Source organism: Chiloscyllium punctatum, chromosome 17 (assembly GCF_047496795.1).
Source record: "Chiloscyllium punctatum isolate Juve2018m chromosome 17, sChiPun1.3, whole genome shotgun sequence".
In the NCBI taxonomy this organism is placed as follows: Eukaryota; Metazoa; Chordata; class Chondrichthyes; order Orectolobiformes; family Hemiscylliidae; genus Chiloscyllium; species Chiloscyllium punctatum.
This window is the reverse complement of record NC_092755.1, coordinates 74,030,184-74,052,408: the sequence shown is the minus strand read 5'-3', so window position 1 is coordinate 74,052,408 and position 22,225 is coordinate 74,030,184. Positions and strand designations below refer to the sequence as shown.

Genomic DNA, 22,225 nt, shown 5'->3' with positions numbered 1-22,225 from the left:
TGCACCTATAATTTTACTGTGTCTCAGTTGATACTTTGAAACCCACACTTCTGCAGTTCAATCACTGGTGGTTAAAAAGGCATTTGGCACGCTAGCCTTCCTTGCTCAGTCCTTTGAGTAAAGGAGTTGGGAAGTCATATTGAGGTTGTACACAACAGTGGTAAGGCCTCTTCTGGAATACTGTGTCCAGTTCTGGTTGCCCACCCCCCCCCCCCCCCCACCCCACCCACCCACCCAGTTACAGGAAGGATATTATCAAGCTGGAGAGTTCAGAAGAGATATAGCAAGATGTTGCCGGGTATGGAAGGTTTGAGGTACAAAAAAAAAGGCTGGGACTTTTTTTTCACTCGAGTGTAAGAAGTTGAGAGACGATTTGATAGAAGTTTACAAAATAATGCGAGGCATAGATAGAGTTAAGGGGAAAAGGATGGAGAAGTTCAAGACTTGGGGACATACTTTTAAGGTGAAAGGGGTAGAGATTTTGAAATGACATGAGGGGCAAATTCTTTTCACAGTGGGTGGTTTGCTTGTGGAATGAACTTCCTGAGGAAGCGGTGAATACGGATACAATTACATTTAACTGGCACTTGGATAGGTACATGAATAGGGAAGGTTCGGAGGGATATGGGCCAGGAGTAGGCAGGTGGAACTAGTTTAGTTTTGGATTATATTTGAAATGGACTGGTTGGACCAAAGGGTCTGTTTCCATGCTGTATGACTATGACTCTATAACTGATCTGGAGTGAAATGCTAGCAGTCCACAAGGATGATGCATTGCAATGGTCCAAAATCTCTTCATTCAATGTTTTATTGTGATTAAAATCTTTCACTTCAACAATTTATGAAGACTCAGTAATCCATTTTTGGTCTGGCAAGAACTGTAAGAGACTTGCTAGTATGAAAGCAATAGCCAAAAAGATTTGATCACCTTTAACACATGCCAATTTTTCCCACAAATGTGTTAAAATTGAAACATTTCACCATGTTGTAACTTACAGCAATGCACTGCCTCATGATACAGGACTGCTTCATTCTCCCTGGTCCTCCAAACTTCTTCATGTCCTTGCAGAAATGGCACTCCCCACATTCTGTTCTTCGGCATGCCTCGCATTTTCGACACCTTGTTCTCCTCCTGCGCGCTCCAGCTGTAGCCCTGTTCGCAGCAAGCTTCACAGCTGCAGAAGTTCCAAGCTTTCCTTTTGGCCTTCCTACTGCTCTATGCTGTAAAACATTTAAGAAAAAAGCAGAATCTAAATTACCCCAGTTTGCTCAAACATTTCTGTTTTGCAGATTTTAAACAAGTACCAAAATTTAGTATAAGGCAATGAGAATTTCCCTGTTCTTTAAAATGGCTGTACCGATGTCCGTATTCATAGCATAGTCATAGAAAAAGGATATACCATAAGGGCAAAAAGACAAATCAGTATGCTAATTCACAAAAGTTAGCTAAATCTATATCCCAGCACCAAGTCGTCAGTACTGCAGAAGTGTTTCATTATGTGAAAGATGTACCAACAGGCCACTCCCTGGTTACTGTACATCTCTTTCAAGACTAGCAATAATACTCAGTAGTTTTATAATATGATAAACATATTATCAATATCACAAGTTAGATTAATTGTAAATATGAATGTTTTAAAGGAATTTAGACTCCCTCAGACTTTATTTATATAAACAATGCAGCAAATATTAGAGATTTCCAGCACAACCACATCAAGTAACTAGGCAATGAGATTAACTGAATTGGATTAAAAGCAACTTGTTCCTTGTCGTTGCTTCTTGCTTTCTCCTTAGAAGTTGTTTGGAGTCAAAAGTCAGAAATTAATCACAAAACTGCCATTGCAAATTTCTACTGTTGACATTTTGAAGAAATAATTAACACAGCCTCTGCTTACGTTAAGTAACACCTCAAGTGGATACACATTATGAGAATTAGCAAATAAACTGAATCAATACATTCCCTCATATAGATGAGGTCCCTGGCACAGCCTCATACATAAATGACATTAGTCGTCATTACTTTCCTTCTCAAATGCTCATCTGTCAGCAGAATAAAACCCATACTATAACTGGTGCGCATTTCCTGACATCATAACACACTTCCTGTGTCAGTTCTAATCGCATACAATTTCCTGCCTAGTCTTTTGCACCAAAAAGCAACTTGAGAGCATGAAGCTGGTTCAATGTGGGTGAAAGCATCAACAAGAATCTGGTGCTGCCATATACAATGTGGAAGCTGCACTTGTCCCTACAGGTGGTGTTACTCTCAGGCAACACAACAGAATCATTGGAGACCAAGTATAAATCCTTTGGGAATTTTGGGAAGTGGTTGCATGGGAATGGGAAGAGAGTCTATTCATAGATAAATGTGACTACATTCTAGCAATGAACTGTCCCATTAGATTTGTGTTCAAGAATTAGACATGTCCAGAACCAAGCTGCTCCTGTACAGCTATAGCAGCATCTACCTGGCAACGTGGAAAACTGTTGTGTCCTGTCCACACAAAGCAGGACAAATCCAACCTAGCTAATTGATGGAAGGGGGTGTTAATAGTGCTACTTAGCATGCACTTCCTCAGAAATAACTGATCCCTGACACTCCATTTCAGTTTCACCAGTGATCTGACCTTATTACTGCCTTGCTCCAAACGTGAACAAAAGAGCTAAACTCTAGAGGGGAGATAAGGGTGTGTGCCCTTGCCCTCAAGGTAATATCTGACCCAGTATGGCTCCAAGGAAGTCTATGGAAATGAGGGGTAAACCCTCTACTGGTTAGAATAATGCTTTGTACAAATGAAGGTGGTTATGGCTGCTGGATGTGAATCATCTCAGCGCCAGAGCATCACTGCAGAAATTCCCTCAGGCTAGCTCCCAATGCCCAACTATCTTCAGCTACTCCAATGAACTTGCTTCAATTAGAAAGTTTGAAAAGGGTATTTTTGCCGATAATTCTATGAAGCTTAGCACTATCCTCAACTCCCCAGATACTAAAGTAGTGCAGGTTTTATATGCAGCAAGATCTGGACAACATTCCAGGTTTGGGCTGATACGCGACAAGTAACATTAAACCAAAGCAGCTAGATGAGTAGGTGACCAAATAATAAGGTTTTTAAAAATCTAAAAGAATAATTTACATAAAAGGTGCAGAGATTTACAGCATAAGACCATTCAGCTACCCAAAATAAATTGTACTACCCTGGTCCTGGCTTCTCCTACTGGTTGAAACATCTTTTACACGTCCACTCTATCTAGGCCTCTCAGCATGCTGTAGTTTTTAAATCAGATCCCCCCTCATTCTTCTAAACTCCACTGAGTAGAGACCCAGACTCTTCAACCGCTCCTCATATGAAAAGCCCTTCATCTCCAGGATCAGTCTTGTAAACCTTCTCTGGAACTTTCCAAGACAGTACAACCTTCCTTAGATATGGGGTCCTAAGTCGCTCTCAATATTCCAAATACAGTCTGACCAGAGCCTTGTACAGCTTCAGCAATACATTCTTGCTCTTGTATTGTAGTCTTCTTGAAATGTATGCTAACATTGCATTTCTAACTGCCAAATGAATGTGCATGTCAGAGATGTACAACATGGAAACCGACCCTTCGGTCCAACCTGTCCATGCCGAACAGATATCCCAACCCAATCTAGTCCCACGTGCCAGCACCCGGCCCATATCCATCCAAACCCTATTCGTATTCATATGAATCTTATTCATATACCCATCCAAATGCCTCTTAAATGTTGCAATTGTACCAGCCTCCAACACATCCTCTGGCAGCTCACTTCATACATGTACTACCCTCTGCGTGAAAACGTTACCCCTTGGATCTCTTTTATATCTTTCCCCCCTCACCCTAAACCTATGCCCTCTAGTTCTGGACTCCCCGACCTCAGGGAAAAGACTTTGCCTATTTATCCTATCCATGCCCCTCATAATTTTGTAAACCTCTATAAGGTGACCCCTCAGCCTCCGACGCTCCAGGGAAAACAGCCCCAGCCTGATCATCCTCTCCCGATAGCTCAAATCCTCCAACCCTGGCAGCATCCTTGTAAATCCTTTCTGAACTCTTTCAAGTTTCACAACATCTTTCCGATAGGAAGGAGGCCAGAATTGCACGCAATATTCCAACATTGTTAACCTGAAGAGAATAAAGAACAAAGAAAATTTACAGCCCAGAACAGGCCCTTCGGCCCTCCAAGCCTGAACCAAAATGTAATGTCTAAACCTGCCAGTCAATTCCTACGCATCTGAATCCCTCTACTCCTCACCTACGCATGCATCTGTCTAGACACAGTTACTGGGCCTGCCTCTACTACCTCTGCTGGCAACCCTCTGTGTGAAGTACTTGCCATGTGTATCCCCCTTAAACTTTTCACCTCTCACCTTGAAAGCATTATTGAATCCTTCACCCTGAGAAAAAGCTTGTCTCTATCCACCCTGTCTATACCTTTCATGATTTTGTAAACCTCAACACGTCCCCCCCTCAATCTCCTTTTCTAATGAAAACAAACCGAACCTACTCAACCTTTCTTCATAACTAGCACCTTCCACACCAGGCAACATCCTTGTAAACCTTCTCTGCACCCTCTCCAAACTGTCCACATCCTTTTGGTAATGTGGCGACCAGAACTGTACACAGTATTCTAAATGCGTCCGAACCAATGTCTTGTACAATGTTAACATGACTTACCAGTTCTTATACTCAATATCCTGTCCGATGAAGGCAGGCATACCATATGCCTTCTTGACCACTCTATCCACCTGTGCAGCAACCTCCAGGGTACAATGGACCTGCACTCCCAGATCTCTCTGCCCATCAACTTTTCCCAAGGCTCTTCTGTTCATTGTATAATTTGCTCTGGAATTAGACTTGCCTAAATGCATCACCTCTCATTTGTCTGGATTGAAAACCATCTGCCACCTTTCTGCCCAACTCTCCGATCTATCTATATCTCCTGTATTGTCCAACAGTCCCTAATGCTTTCTGCTACTCCACCAATCTTTGTGTCATCTGCAAACTGGCTGATCATACCAATAGTGTCCTCTTCCAGATCACTTAGATATATTACAAACAACAGTGGCCCCAATACTGACCCTTGTGGAACACCACTGGTCACCTTTCTCCATTTCGAGAAACTCCCTTCAACTACTACTCTCTGTCTCCTGTTGCTCAACCAGTTCTTTATCCACCTAGCTAGAACCCCCTGCACACCATATGACTTCACTTTCTCCATTAGTCGACCACAGGGAACCTTATCAAACCCTTACTAAAGTCCACGTATATGACATCAACAGCCCTTCTTTCATCTATCAACTTGGTCACTTCCTCAAAGAACTCTATAAAGTTGGTAAGGCACGATCTCTCCTGCACAAAACCATGCTGCCTATCACTGATAAGCCCATTATTTTCTAAATATAAATAGATCCTATCCTTCAGTATCTTCTCCGGCAACTTTCCCACCACCGATGTCAGGCTCACTGGTCTGTAGTTACCCGGAATATCCCTACTACCCTGAAATGAAACTTGTAAGACTCTTTGTGCTTCAAATTTCCAAAGCCATTCCCCAATTAGAAAATAATTCACACTTTATTTTTCTTATCAAGGGCATAACATCACACTTTTATACACTGTATTCCATCTGCTATTTCTTGGCCACTCTCCTATGCCTATCCAAGTCCTTCTACAGCCTCCCTGCTTCCTCAACACCACTTGTCGATCCACTTATCTTTGTGTCATCTGCAGACTTGGCATCAGTGCCCTCAGTTCCTTCATCTAGATCATTAATATATCACATGAATGACTTTGGTTCCATCACTGACCCCTGCACAACTCCACTCGTCACCGCTTCCACAAATGCCACGACAAATGTCATTGCTGCCCCTGCGGTTGCCACCAAATGCATCACTTCTACCCCCATGCCACCGTTCACATCACTTCTCTGGTGATGTCACCGGTGAGCACATGACTGTCCCCATGGTCCAGAGACAGTGTCCACCCCAACTCCAGGTCTACATCAGGCCCAGCACTGCCAGGTATTCACAATCCCCCCCCCAGACCTCTCCCTCACTGAGTATGAATGATCAGTTCTCAGTAAACATCTTAGCTTCATCCCGCTACACGCCCCGGTCAAGGATTTTGCACGCACTGCGATATTGAACTTTTCTTCTGCTGCCTCGGTGTCTACTTTTTCGATCGCAACACCCACCCACCTTCCAAAGACCCCCTTCTCCCACCTCCAACATATTCCACCCTCCTGGACATCCCCTCTTATATCTCCAATTACAGACATTGATCGTCTCAACCTGAAAACTCCTCTTACCCACGCCAATCTCTTACGCTCGCAACACGCAGCCCTCAACTTCCTCCAATCCAACCCCAACCTCAAACCAGCTGACAAGGGGGTGGGGGGAGTGGGATGCATGATAGTATGGCGCACCGAACTCAACCACACCAAAACCAGGCGCAACTCAGTGACATCTCCTCCTACCACCCCTTGGGAGGGGAAATTGCAGTCCTTGAAATAAGAGGTAATCTGAGATATCCTGGAGTGGAATGGCTCCTTTTGGGAGCAGATATGGTGGAGGCAGAGGAATTGGGAATAAGGGATTGTGTTTTTACAGGAGGTGGGGAGGGAGGAGGTGTAGTTAAGGTTGCTCTGGGAGTTGCTGGGTTTGAAATAGATGTCTGTGTTGAGTCGGTTGCTGGAGAACGAGATGGAGAGGTCTAGGAAGGGGAAGGAGGTTTTGGAGATGGTCCATGTGAACTTGTGGTCAGGCTGGAAGGTGTTGGTGAAGTTGATGAACTGTTCAACCTCTTTGTGGGAGCATAAGGTGGCGCTGATACAGTCATCAATGTAGTGGAGGAAAATTTGGGGGATGGTGCCGATGTAACTGCGCAAGATGGATTGTTCCACATATCCTGCATAGAGGCTGGCATAGCTGGGGCTCATGTAGATGTCCATGGCTAACCCTTCTGGTTTGTGCGAAGTGACAGGATTCGAAGGAGAACTTGTTGAAGGTGAGGACCAGTTCTGCCAATTGAATGAGTTTGTCGCTGGAGGGAACTGGTTGGATTGGTGAGAGAGAGGAAGGAACAGAGGGCTTTAAGCCTTCGTCATAGGGGATGGACATGTATAGGGACTGGATTCCATGGTGAAGTTGAGGTGTTGGGGGTCGGGAAATCGAAATCACGGAGGAGGTGGAGGGCATGGGTGGTGCCCTGAATGTATGTGGAAAATTCATGGACCAAGGGTGATAGGACAGGACCGAGTCAGAGGTAAGAGGAGATGAATTTGGTGGGACAGGACCAGGTGGAGACAATTGGTCAACCAGGGCAATCAGGTTTGTGGATTTTGGCTAAGAGGCAGAACTGCTGGGTGGAGCAGGGTTGGGGAGTTATGAGGTTGGAGGCTGTGGATGGGAGATTCCCTCAGGTGATGAGGTCATTGATGGTTTGGTGCCATCTTGAAGAAGACCACTCTGCCTTCTGCTAATCAAACTACAATCTGAACACATCTCATTTATAATCGGTCAACTGGTTAGCTTTTCTACCAGTTAATTTAGGCCTGATCCTCTCGTACTTCAAATATCTCTCTATTTTGGTTTACTATTCTTATTGTTGATTTTAATATTCTTTTCTACTAAATTTCTAATAAATCTAACAATTCATCAGCGAATTTGTTTGCAATGCACGTTAGCCTGCAACATGGCTGTGGGAAAGAAAGCAACTTACACAACACAATAGTAATCAATATTACCTTTGAAAATAAGCATTCTTTGCATTTGAGCACAAATCTGTTGTGAATACAGACCTCCTAATAAAGCAACTTCAACGACTAATTTCTTTAAGTTCTCAATTAGCACAAAAGAGAACATCCTGGTTGAATGGCAGTCCCAATATGCTAACTTATTCTGCGCACTAAGAACGAATAAATGCTACAAGACTGATTTGTCATTTGTGCCAGCAGTTTTTAAACAATTTCAGCCAAGATATATTAATATATGTCAGTAAAATGTCACATATTGGTGGAAACGTAAGTGTGGGTGTGTCAAATCCATGTGGCACAGTTTATGAGCAGTGGGGGCCAACATTGGACATTTAAATTGGACAATTGTCAAGCACTAAACGACTGCAAAACAAAGAACTGATGGTTTTTCAAGCTTAAGGTAGACTGGATACTCCTAATGTAGGTAAAAACAATGACTGCAGATGCTGGAAACCAGATCTGGATTAGTCGTGCTGGAAGAGCACAGCAATTCAGGCAGCATCCAAGGAGCAGTAAAATTGGCGTTTCGGGCAAAAGCCCTTCATCAGGAATAAAGGCAGAGAGCCTGAAGGGTGGAGAGATAAGCTAGAGGAGGGTGGGGGTGGGGAGAAAGTAGCATAGAGTACAGTAGGTGAGTGGGGGAGGGGATGAAGGTGCAGACACTGAGGCGAGTTTGTTTCAGGACATGGTTGAAGTGCAATTTAGCATAGCCAATTCACATAACCTACACATCTTTGGACTGTGGGAGGAAACCGGAGCACCTGGAGGAAACCCACACAGACACGGGGAGAATGTCCACACATACAGTCGCCCGAGGGTGGAATTGAACCCAGGTCCCTGGTGCTGTGAGGCAGCAGTGCCAACCACTGAGCCATCGTGCCACCCCATGGACACTGAAGTATCCACACGGGGTACTTCAATGTCCATCACGTGAAACATTGGGGCTGCGGCAGCTAGTAAGAGAACTAATTCAGGGGAAAGCCTAATTAATGTTGTCCTCTCCAATCTGTCACATATGCATCCATCAATGGAAGGATTAATAATGAGGACTAGCCCACAGTCCTAGTGGAAACAAAATCTTTTACTTATGCTGACAATATCCTCCATCATGTTCTGTAGCACTACCACTGTGCTAAATAGCAGAGATTCACAACAGATTAGCCAGCTCAAAACTGGGCATCCATTAGGTACTTTGGAACCATCAACATCATTATTTTATTCAATCACAATCTCAAATCTTCTGACCTGGTATATCCCTTATTCTACCATTACCAATCAGGGTACCAACGCTGGTTCAATCAGAAGTGCAGAACAGCATGCCAGCAGCCACACCACGGGTATTTAAAATAACGTGTCAAAATGGTGAGACTACAACACAGGACAGCAAAGCATGCTAAGCACTGAAATAGCGTGCAATAGGTAGAACAAAGAAATTCCACAACAAATTAACCAGATCTTCAGTTCTGCCACATTCAGTTGCGAATGAAAGTTGAAGTAAACAACTAACAAGAGGAAGGTCCACAAACATCCCATTCACAATGATAGGACATCTAAGCACATTAGTGCAAAAGACAAAACATTGAAATCCTCTTCAAAAGGAGCAGGATGAACCATCCACTTGGACATTCTCACTGAAGCCCTCAGGATTCTCACAGAATCCAATTCCACGTTTAACATGATTTTTATGGAAATACATGCTGAAAACATCTATTTTCAGGAATGGAACTCCAGTTTTAAGTGGAAAGATCCTGTATATCACCATTCCTTCTGAATGCCCAGATAAAACGCTGAAAAACCCTCCATAATAAGACTGTACTTAGATTAGATTACATTACAGTGTGGAAACAGGCCCTTCGGCCCAACAAGTCCACACCGACCCGCCGAAGCACAACCCACCCAGACCCCTACATTTACCCCTTAGCTAACACTACGGGCAATTTAGCATGGCCAATTCACCTGACCTGCACATCTTTGGACTGTGGGAGGAAACCGACGCAGACACGGGGAGAATGTGCAAACTCCACACAGACAGTCGCCTCAGGCGGGAATTGAACCCGGGTCTCTGGCGCTGTGAGGCAGCAGTGCTAACCACTGTGCCACCGTGCTGCCCAAGATTTCAGTCTTCAACCAACTTAATTCAATTCAATTCTCACAATAGCATGAGACAACTAACGTACTGGAGACAAAGGTTACGAGGCTCTACTATCTTCAGTATTACAGCCAGGATACAGTATTGTGTTCTGGAACTAGCTGTGTATCTAGTTAAACTTTTACACAAATCCTCTAACATCAACATCCACAGGACAATGTGCAAAATTGCCCAGGTATACCTTGATGACATATCTAACCCAGCTAAATGTCACCCCACTAGCCTGCTGTCAATCATCAACAAGATGGTGGAAGGTGTTATTAACACGCTATCAAGCAGTACTTACTCCCCAGTGCTCAATTTGATTTTCAAACCCCGTTGCAGCACTGGCCCAGGCATGGGATGGACAAAAGAGACAAGATCCGGCAGTGATGTGAGGTTGTCTAGCCTGCGGTATTCAAAACAGTACTCAAACATGTGAAGCAACAAATTCAGCTAAATTTAGGCTGGTGGGAATCAAAATTCTCACTCTTTGGGAATTGTACCATGCACAAGGGCAGATGGTTGCAGTTGTTTGAAGTCAATCCTCTCAGCCTCAAGACATCAGTACTGAAGTTCCTCATGGAAGTATTTTACGCCCAACCATTTTCAGCTATTTCATCAACAATCTTTCCCCCAGCACAAGGTGAGAAATAGACATTTGCTGATGATTGCACAGCACACAATACCACCCACAATTCTTGAGATACTGAAACAGTTCATGCCTGCAAGACCTGGACAAGATTCAGCCTTTGACTGATAGGTGGCAAGTAACATTTGTGTCATCTCCAACAAAAAAGTAAACTATCTCCCCTTGATGTTCATTGGCACTGTCATTTCCTCAACCATCAGAATGCTGAAGGCTCACTTTTGATCAGAAACTTAACTAGACTAGCTGTATAAACATTATGACTGCAAGAGATGGTCAGAGGCTACAAATTCTGTGGCAACTATCTCATCTCCTAACTCCCCAAAGAATGCCTGCCATCTGTACAGCAGACGTCAGGAGTGTGTTTACACACTTTCAATTTACCTGGACGAGTGCAGTTGCAACAATACTTATGGTCAACATTATCCAGGATCATGCAGCCCTCTTGATTTGCACACCATCCACCACCTTAAATAAACACCACCTCCACTACGACCACACAAAGGCAGAAGTGTGTACCATCTAAAACGTGCATTCAACAACATATAAGCTTTCTTTCACAGCACCCCCTAACCTATGAATGTTTCCTCCTGGAAGGTAAAAAGGATTACCACCGCCTCCAAGTTCCCCTCCCACTGTCTGATGTCGAACTAGACATGGAGTTCACATTAGGGGTTATTCCACTTTAACATTGATAAGTTATTTGGACTAGAAAGCTCATTGGGCATGAGATTTGTTTTAATGTTATTAACTGTAATGTATTGGCTGACACAACTGTCACCATTTTGGAATCGCTTCTCCCTCAATCAGTTCTTGAGGCCACCTCCCAACATTCAATACAGTGCTGCTGGAGTTCTGCAGCAGGGATCCACCAGGCCCCAGACAATCAGAGCCAAATATACCTTCCCTCCCAGCTGAGAGGCCAACACCAGTCCACACATAGGCGGCATGTCAGAGCCACTGCTCCAGTCTGGCAGGGCATTGTCTCCCTCCACAAGCCGGCAGCAGAACAGCAGACTGGAGCCACAGCTGGCAAAATAACAAAGCAGAGTCACCAAACTCCATCCAGAGCAGCTATCACTATCCACATCCAGCCTGTGCAAAACCCAGAGGCTCCCCCATACTGCTCTATCAGCTCTGCTGCAGGAACCATGTAGCCTGACCACCAGGGGAGGAAGTGCCAGTGAACCCAGCCACAATTGACATTCCGCTGATCAGGAAGACAGAAAGAAAGACCAAGGACACTATGTCCAGGAGAAGGTGTCCTGGTGAGCAATGGCCCGAACGGACTCTGGAGGCAGTGATTCCAGTTTAGCAAGGAAACAACAGCCTCAGCACATGGCGCACAGCACAGAGCCTGGGAAGCAAGGCCCCAGCTTCACTCATGGTTTGCTACAGAATGGATTAAAGATAGAATATTACATTTTCCTTTTATACCAGAAGCTTGATATTTATTTTAATATTTACTTAATTTACCAATGAAAGAATTTCACCATTTAAAAGTACTGCACTCCAGCTTAGAAAGATACAGATGATGTTTTAACATTTTTCTGTTAAGGTAGGTCACACAGAATCCAATTCCACGTTTAACATGATTTCTATGGAAATTCATGCTTCATTTAAAGCATCTACTTTCAGAAATACAATGCCAATTTTAAGTAGAAGATCCTGTATATTACCATTTCTTCAAAGTCCCTCGATAAAAGACTAAAATACCCTCTGTAATAACACTGTCCAACATCACATTGACTGCAGAAGTTCAAGAAGGTAATGCTCAAATTCTACGAATGCAGCCTAATTACATCTTTACTTCTGCCTCAGCTCACCTGGTGCTGAAACTCTCATTCATGCCTTTCCTGAACTCAATGATTCCAACATCTTCCTGACAACTTCTCATATTTTACCCACGGTGAACTTCAGGTCACCCAAGATTCTACTGTAATGCCATGTCCTAACTTATACCAAATTACATTTGATTGCGCCTATACTGGCAGACCCACACTGGCTCACAGTTAAGGAATATGGGAATTTTAAAATTCTAAATCTTGCTTTCATCCATGGCTTTGGCCCCTCAAATCTCCAACCTCTTGCATACCTGCAACATTCCAAGCTAACTGCACTTCTCCAAACTCTGCCCCTTGTAAATCCTCTATTTTCTTTGCTTCACCCATGACTGCCAAGTTTTTGACAGTCTTGACTCTTAGCTCATGACTTTGCCTCTCCTTAAAACCTATTTGATTAATCTTTTCATCGACTGCCCAAACATCAAGTTTCAAATTTTGCTCTGTAACAATCCTATGAAGCTCTTTATGACTTTCACTACATAAAGGTGCTTTATAAACTACAGTTGTTGTCAGCCATTGCACAACATCAGTGTAAGCAGCTGTTGGCTGTTAACTACTACCAAAATCGAGAATTTTCAGTTGGAAGATGGAAAAGCGTGTTCAGAAATATTTTTATAAATGTACACAAACTGTACGTAAGATGGAATGTAAAAGTGTAATTCTTCCCCTTGTTTGCAAAAGAACCAAATACACAGAGTTAAAAAGTGTGGCGCTGGAAAAGCACAGCCAGTCAGGCAGCATCTGAGGAGCAGGAGAGTCAACGTTTCGAGCATAAGGAGTTTTGTATGCGCGTGAGAGTGAGTGAGTGAGATAGATAAATGGGAGGGGGTGGGGTGGGGAGGGGGTGGGGTGGGGGGGGGGGGGAGATAAATAGCTAGGAATGCAGTGGGTAGATGAAGATGGGGGTGAGGGTGATAGGTCAGAGTGGAAGATGGAGTGGATAGATGGGAAGTAAGGTGGACAGATAAGGCACTTCAAGAGGGCTGTGCCGAGTTGGAGGGTTGGATCTGGGATAAGGTGGGGGAGGGGAGATAAGGAACCTGGTCAAATCAACATTGATACCGTGTGGTTGAATGGTCCAAAAGCGGAAGATGAGGTGTTCTTCCTCCAGTCATCGGATGGCTAGGATGTGGTGGTGGAGGCAGCCCAGGACTTGCATGTCCTTGGCAGAGGGGGACTGAAGTATTCAGCCACAGGACGGTGGGATTGTTTGGTGTGCGTGTCCCAGAGATGTTCCCTGAAATGTTCCACAAGTTGGCATCCTGTCTCCCCGATGTAGAGGAGACCATATAGAGAGCAATGGACACAAGTAGATGAGGTGTTTGGAGGTGCTGGAAAATCGCTGCCGGATGTGGAAGGATCCTCTGGGGCCTTGGATGGAGGTGAGGAGGTAGGTGTGGGTGCAGGTTACACACCTCTCGCAGTGGCAAGGAAAGTGCCGGGAATGGAGGGCGAGTTGGTGAAGGGCGTGGACCTAACGTGGGAGTCATAGAGAGAATGGTCTCTGCGGAATGCTGAAAGAGGTGGGGCGAGAAATACATCTCTGCTGGTGGGGTCTGATTGTCGATGGCAGAAATGGCAGAGGTTAATCCTTGCACACCACTAACCTCTGGATACAATGCATCATCTTCCACCATTTCCTCCACCTACACTCTCACTGACAGTTGAAATTTGTGATAATGAAACCAATCGCTTATCTTTGACAATGTGACAGTGTGCCAGTCACGGCACAAGTCTTGTCTGGCTTCAACCCACCAATCAGCATAGCCCCAATATGAACAGAAGCTCCTTTTCAGTTGTGGTTTTTATGTGGATCTAGAAATGTGCGTCAGTTCGGAAACCACTGACTTTTTCCTTGTAAAGGGTAAAGATTTTTAAGTAAACGGAATAAATACTCACAACCTCCCTGCAAAAGTTTGATCATTTAAAATAGATTTTTATTCTAGACTGATGCTCTCTCTGTGATAGAGGAAACTGAATCCTATAGGAAACAGACTAAAGGAACTCACCCAGCCAGTATTCCTTTTGGCACTTACAATGAATCCATTATACACTGCGTAATGAAATCAATGTGGATATTAAATAACAGATTAAACAAAAAAGTGCAAGTCCCGCTTAGCGACTCAAACTATGCACAGTGGCTAAAAGGCTGAATCCCAAATCAGATTGAGATTCTGGAAATGCGGTTTAGGCCCAGTACTTCCAAACCGCTTTATGTTAAGCCGAGAATGATTTTCTACCCGAAACTCTTTTAGGCCCGAGTCGACAGTAAACTACAGTGGGGGGGGGTCAACTCGGAGGAACACTGGCTAGTCACTTAAAATTTCTTTGCAAAAGCGTCTTCAAGCATTCATTACTCCGAAGTGCCATGAACACACAGCCTCAGCCATTTACAGAATAACTCATTGTTAAGAGGTAAGGTTTCTCCTTTGCTCACCCCTCCCCCATACTACCCATGCAGCAAACAAGGCAAAGCTGCCTTTCGAACAGGATCATATTTAATCGTTTCCTCTTGGCCAAAATTGTATGCGCGCACTTGAGGCTATATACTACCTAACGCCTAACATTTAACAACTGCTGTACTTTGTGCAACAGTAGTGGTAAGCATTGCCACGCTCTTATAAAAGTTATTTTACTGGATAACATTACATTCTGCTCTGGACACGCTGTTGAAAAACCAGGACCAAAAAAGACATTCTAAAGCATGAAACGCTTATATAATATTTCAAGCAACAGAACGTGTCGATTTGCGTGTGATCAGTATTTCAAAATATATGTGGACTCAGAGTTCCAAAAATGCATGTTAAGTGCTCTCAAAGATGAGGTTTAGTATGTCTTACGGAGCATTACTTCGTGGCCTCGGTAACGGATAACTGGTTTCGTAAACAGTCTGGATTTGTAATGCCACATGCTTCAAGTTTAAAAGTAGCAGCACCAGTCAGGTTAAAAAAAAAATATACAGTCTGCTGGCAGCTGTCCTAAAAGCATGAAGAGCCACCATCATTATTCAGCACAACAGAGCCTGGCTTCAGCTTAACTACTTCAGGCTTATACATTGTTTCCCAAGAAGAGCTTTCTAGTTTTTTTTTCTAAATGAAAATGCTCCTACTGTGTTCACAATCAAAGCTGAAAGCTGACCTGCTCTGGGTCTGAGTCATACTCCTCATCATCTGCACTCAGGGACATGGCCAAATCTCAGTCTGGGCCCAGCCAGAAACAAACTGACATGGCTGGACTGCTGTAGTAACGAGCCTCCACCATAAACCCAGCTTCCACACTCAAGGCTCATCAATATTCATGAGGGAAGGTCAGGATGGGGTTGAACCGTTTCAGTTGACCAATCAAAAATAAGCAGATGCATTATTTTGAAAAACAGACAATAGAGCTGCTGCTGGTTGTGATTACAGCCCACAGTCAGCAAGAGGAATGACATTGTAAGGGCACACACGCGACACATTCACAAATCACCCTGCTTTTCCCCAGCCACTTACACATCTAACAATGACTAACACTAAATCCGAAGTATGTCATGCTCTAGGCAAATACAATGAGTGGAGATGCAATCAGAGAGCGTTTACAGTATTATTTATGATTATCTTTAGTAAGCACTCCCCCGCCGACTCAGCCTACAAATAAACATTGCGGAGTGCAGGGCTCGTTAGTCGAAACAGAAAGGAGGTAAAAACAATGACTGCAGATGCTGGAAACCAGATTCTGGATTAGTGGTGCTGGAAGAGCACAGCAGTTCAGGCAGCATCCGAGGAGCTTCGAAGTCGACGTTTCGGGCAAAAGCCCTTCATTGAAACGTCGATTTCGAAGCTCCTTGGATGCTGCCTGAACTGCTGTGCTCTTCCAGCACCACTAATCCAGAAAGTCGAAACAGAAACCCATCGTCTTCAAGGTTCAGTTTAAAGGATATGACCAAAATCGAAGTGAACTTTTCTTTTGCTTCAGTTAATTACCAGCATAAAATAAAGCCTCGGTGTCTGGGCAGCAGCTCATTGATAACTCCTGTCAAAACAATAAGAGGAACAGCCAAAATATCTTTATTCTTTGGTCTGTAAAGAAAATCAGCTCCATTTTAGATTTTTCTTTTGCAGATCACAAAATTAATACCTGCATTTTTAGAGCGCCATTAACATGGGTAGCCATAAGCATCTATGTAAGAGAGCAAGAAGTCAGTTTTTGGTGATGTTTCAACATAGGGCAATAGTGTTTGGAACACTTCAATAATACTTGTTACTTTCCAAATATGCCATGGTATCCGTTTCAACCATCTGAAATTGGGCCTCAGCGTTAGATCTCATAAAGTACAGTGCATGTGTTCCAGGTCATAGTGAGGACTGAAGGAACAGCCTTCCGACCCTGAGGCAAAAACAAACTGGCATTGAACACTTACCTTCCCCTGCAACCGCAAGAAATGCAAAATTTGCACCCACACCTCCCCTCTTACTTCCCTCCAAGGCCCCAAGGGATCCTTCCATATCCGCCACAAATTCACCTGCACCTCCACACACGTCATTTACTGCATCCGCTGCACCCGACGTGGCCTCCTCTATATTGGGGAGACAGGCCGCCTACTTGCGGAACGTTTCAGAGAACACCTCTGGGACACCCGGACCAACCAACCCAACCACCCCGTGGCTCAACACTGCAATTCCCCCTCCCACTCCACCAACGACATGCAGGTCCTTGGACTCCTCCATCGCCAGACCATAGCAACACGACGGCTGGAAGAAGAGCACCTCATCTTCCACCTAGAAACCCTCCAACCACAAGGGATGAACTCAGATTTCTCCAGTTTCCTCATTTCCCCTCCCCCCACCTTGTCTCAGTCCCAACCCTCGAACTCAGCACCACCTTCCTAACCTGCAATCTTCTTCCTCACCTCTCCGCCCCCACCCCCAATCCAGCCTATCACCCTCACCTTTAGCTCCTTCCACCTATCGCATTTCCAACGCCCCTCCCCCAAGTCCCTCCTCCCTACCTTTTATCTTAGCCTGCTTGGCACACCTTCCTCATTCCTGAATAAGGACTCATGCCTGAAACGTCGATACTCCTGCTCCTTGGATGCTGCCTGACCTGCTGCGCTTTTCCAGCAACACATTTTCAGCTCTGATCTCCAGCATCTGCAGTCCTCACTTTCTCCATTGAACACTCCAACCAAACATTATCACTGACATTAAACACTGTTAATTAGGCGACAGGGGGAGAGGCATGACAGGGCGAATTAAGTTAAATATGGAAACCACAAGTTGAAAAGTGTGGCGCTGGAAAAGCACAGCAGGTCAGGCAGCATTTGGGGAGCAGGAGAATCAAGTTTCAGGCATAAGCCCTTCTTAAGGGATGTATTCCTGATGAAGGACATATGCCTGAAACATCGATTCTCCTACTCCTCGGATGCTGCCTGACCTGCTGTGCTTTTCCAATGCCAAACTTTTCGACTCTTATTTTCAGCACCTGTAGTCCTCAGTTTCTCCTAGTTGATGGAAATCACAAGCCTATCAAAAAAGGGTCCATCCCAACAGCAACTTGTGTCTGTATAATAATGTTAATCAATTGAAACATCTCAAAACAAGTAAATTACCAGAAAAAGTATGATATCAAGTCACATAAATAGAAATGAAGATGGGCGGCACGGTGGCTAGCACTGCTACCTCACAGAGCCAGGGACCGGGGTTCGAATCCAGCCTTGGGGAACTCTCTGTGTGGAGTTTGCACATTCTCTCCGTGTCCACATGTGTTTCCTCTGGGTACTCCAGTTTCCTCCCACAATCCAAAAATGTGCAGGTTGGGTGAAATGGCCATGCTAAATTGCCCCATAGTGTTCAGGGACGTGTAGGTTAGGTGCATCAGACAAGGGTAAAAGTAGAGTAATAGGGGAATGAGTCTGGGTGGGACACTCCTTGGCAGGTCGGTGTGGACTGGTTGGCCCAAATGGTCTGTTTTCACACTGTAGGGATTCTATGATTCTATGACTTGATCAAAGAGACAGTCTTTAAGATCACATTTTTAAAAGGGTGAAGAAAAAGTGTTCCAGAGCCAAGATGTGGACAATTGAAAGCATAACTGTAAATGATGGGGAAGAAAACAAATCAAAAATATTACAGAAACAGTACGAAGTTAAAATTTTAGACACTGTATTGTATAAAATTGTTATGCTTTGGAATTGCCTTTTTAAGATAAAGTGGAGGAATGAAGGGAGTCATGTGATCTGTTCTAGAATACACCTGACAATAAACCTAGGTGGCTTTGTTGCTATGGGGCCAAGTCAAAAGACTTATTGAGAAGGTGCAAATATTTATTATGCTTGTAGGCAATGGTAACAGTATCTATGCTGACTGTTAGCTTGAGTCATGCAGGGAGATGTTAAAAGTGTCAGGTTTCACATACAGTTAAACTTTAAACTGTCCATTTAGTTTTAAGCTACAATAATGTTGGGGTCCAGAAAATACTTAAAGACATTGACATGAATACAAAATCCACGTGATTCATATATCCCAACTGAACACTGTGACTCTCTGTTGGAGAAGGAACAAATTAACAAAGTGACTATTACTGGATGTGTGCATTAATCAATAGAAAATTGGGTTGATGTTGACTGTAGTATTAGCTGAAACAAAAACAATCTGACTCCAAAGACCAACATATTCCCATGAGCTATTTCAAATGCAAAGCTAATCCTTAGAAGAGTATAAAAGAAGTCGGAGTATATTTAAGAGGAAAATCAGGAGGGCAAAAAGGGGACATGAGATAGCTTTGGCAAATAGAATTAAGGAGAATCCAAAGGGTTTTTGCAAATATATTAAGGATAAAAGGCTAACTAGGGAGAGAATAGGGCCCCTCAAAGATCAGCAAGGTGGCCTTTGTGTGGAGCCACATAAAATGGGGGAGATACTAAATGAATATTTTGCATCAGTATTTACTGTGGAAAAGGATATGGAAGATATAGACTGTAGGGAAATAGATGGTGACATCTTGCAACGTGTCCATATTACAGAGGAGGAAGTGCTGGATGTCTTGAAACAGTTAAAGGTGGATAAATCCCCAGTACCTGATCAGGTGTACCCGAGAACTCAGTGGGAAGCTAGAGAAGTGATTACTGGGCCTCTTGCTGAGATATTTGTATCATTGATAGTCACAAGTGAGGTGCCGGAAGACTGGAGGTTGGCAAACGTGGTGCCACTGTTTAAGAAGGGCGGTAAAGACAAGCTAGGGAACTATAGACCGGTGTGCCTGACCTCAGTGGTGGGAGGGAATCCTGAGGGACAGGATGTACATGTATTTGAAAAGGCAAGGACTGATTAGGGATAGTCAACATGGCTTTGTGTGTGGGAAATCATGTCTCACAAACTTGATTGAGCTTTTTGAAGAAGTAACAAAGAAGATTGACGAGGGTAGAACAGTAGATGTGATCTATATGGACTTCAGTAATGCATTTGACAAGGTTCCCCATGGGAGACTGATTAGCAAGGTTAGATCTCATGGAATACAGGGAGAACTAGCCATCTGGATACAGAACTGGCTCAAAGGTAGAAGACAGAGGATGGTGGTGGAGGGTTGTTTTTCAGACTGGAGGCCTGTGACCAGTGGAGTGCCACAAGGATCGGTGCTGGGTCCTCTACTTTTTGTCATTTTCATAAATGATTTGGATGCGAGCATAAGAGGTACAGTTAGTAAGTTTGCAGATGACACCAAAAGTACAGTGGACAGCGAAGAGGGTTACCTCAGATTACAACAGGATCTAGACCAGATGGAGCAATGGGCTGAGAAGTGGCAGATGGAGTTTAATTCAGATAAATGAGAGGTGCTGCATTTTGGGAAAGCAAATCTTAGCAGGACTTATACACTTAATGGTAAGGTCCTAGGGAGTGTTGCTGAACAAAGAGACCTTGGAATGCAGGTTCATAGCTCCTTGAAAGTGAAGTCACAGGTAGATAGGATAGTGAAGAAGGCGTTTGGTATGCTTTCCTTTATTGGTCAGAGTATTGAGTACAGGAGTTGGGAGGTCATGCTGCGGCTATACTGGACATTGGTTAAGCCACTGTTGGAATATTGTGTGCAATTCTGGTCTCCTTCCTATCGGAAAGATGTTATGAAACTTGAAAGGGTTCAGAAAAGATTTATTAGGATGTTGCCAAGGTTGGAGGATTCGAGCTATAGGGAGAGGCTGAACAGGCTGGGGCTGTTTTCCCTGGAGCATCGGAGGCTGAGGGGGTCACCTTATAAAGGTTTACAAAATTCATTGCTTCCAAAAACTCATTGCTGAGACGTGTATGTCACTGGCTTGGCCAGCATTTATTACCCATCCCTAATTTTTAAGTTAAGTGTCAACCACATTGCTGTGGATGTCGAGTCACGGGAAGGCCAGACCAAGTAAGGACAGCAGCTTCCTCCCTGAAAGGACATTAGTGAACCAGCTGGACTTTTCCAGCAATCATTAGACAACTAATTCCAGATATTTACTGAATTCAAATTCCACCGTCTGCCATGGCAGGATTCGGACCCTGATGCCCAGAACATTAGCAGTGTCTCTGGATTAATAGTCAAGTAAAATAAAAAGAGAGGCAGAGATGGGATTAAGAAATGGAGATAAAAAGAACCAAGAAAAATGTGATTTTAAAATTTTCCAGCAAAAGTTAGACTCTGAAGGAATAACACTTTATATTTATAAAACTGATTATTCAATGTTATTGAGGTTATTTGGCAGTAGTCCATGTTTTTTAACATTCATCTCTCAGTGAAATATCATTATAGCAAAGATTTTTGTGGAATAGAAAATCTTGGATAGCCACTTCCGAATTTCTACCTTCACTTCTTCATATGTAGTCACTGGAATTTGTTATCAAATTTACATGTTTATTGCAGTAAACACAGACAAAGGATACATTTTAAAACATTATTAGTTGTGGTTTATGGCCATTTGAAATTACTCTCTCGAGACTTGCTGTGATCAAAATTTTATAAATGCTTATTCATTTCTCTTCTCTCTTTTGACAATCTCAAAAATAAATCTCATTTTTGTAATCGTATCCATGTGTATGGAATTAGAAATGCTGATTAATGCTCTATCATAAATCTAACTTCTTAAACAGCATATCAGAGAGTGGAATTGAAATACAGGCCTGTTTAAAATTTAGTTAACTCATTTTAATTGTCAATTGATACAAGGACTGTGTACAGTATTTGCATAATAAATATGTTGCACTATAAATGCCTGTAATACAATAAATCCATGCTTTCTGACTTGTTCATACTCACTTACTCAATTCCTCAGACAAGAGGAGCTATCAATCATCACAAGATCTCACAAGCCAACCAATCTTTTCCCCCTTAAACTACATGTAAGTAAAAAGTGCAATCAAGAGATCTTAATTTCCAGAGGAAAAAAAATTGATCATACATTACTATAAATGCAAAGATGGGCAAATTTTGACAGGGATTTCAGTTCCTTCTTATAGTTTGGTTGCTTTGATGTGGTGGAAAGTTGAAGTTTTAACCATGTGTATGCAAAACTACAATGTCCAGCATTCATCATGATGAAACACATCTCATGAAAACTGCAGCAGAGAGTTAAGGTGCTCTGCTTTTCAGCTGACAAGCAGAATTTCAGAACAGTTTAACTCTGATTCTAGACTGCTTATGAACTGCTCATATAATGCAGTGAGATGGATTCTTAGACCAGAACTGTCAATCAGAGCTCTAATTTTGTCCCAGCAATTCAAAGGAATGGTCACCAGGTTCAAGTTGATTCCCTGAGGCTGGGATCTACTCTTTAAAACACTCTTGCAGTTTGCGCAATAAATCAGATGATGCATCTTACATGACTGAATCAATTC

General features: G+C 43.4%; 1 protein-coding gene across 11 annotated transcripts in view; it reads right to left on the bottom strand.

The window, feature by feature from the left end:
• LOC140487978 (lysine-specific demethylase 2B-like) overlaps positions 1 to 22,225 on the bottom strand; it is a 223,067-nt gene that overhangs the window by 37,657 nt on the left and 163,185 nt on the right. For all 11 annotated transcript variants that reach the window (XM_072587462.1, XM_072587464.1, XM_072587460.1 and 8 more), the window contains one exon: positions 997 to 1,221. In XM_072587462.1, the coding sequence (XP_072443563.1) occupies positions 997 to 1,221 (225 nt within the window). The remainder of the gene's footprint in view (positions 1 to 996; positions 1,222 to 22,225) is intronic.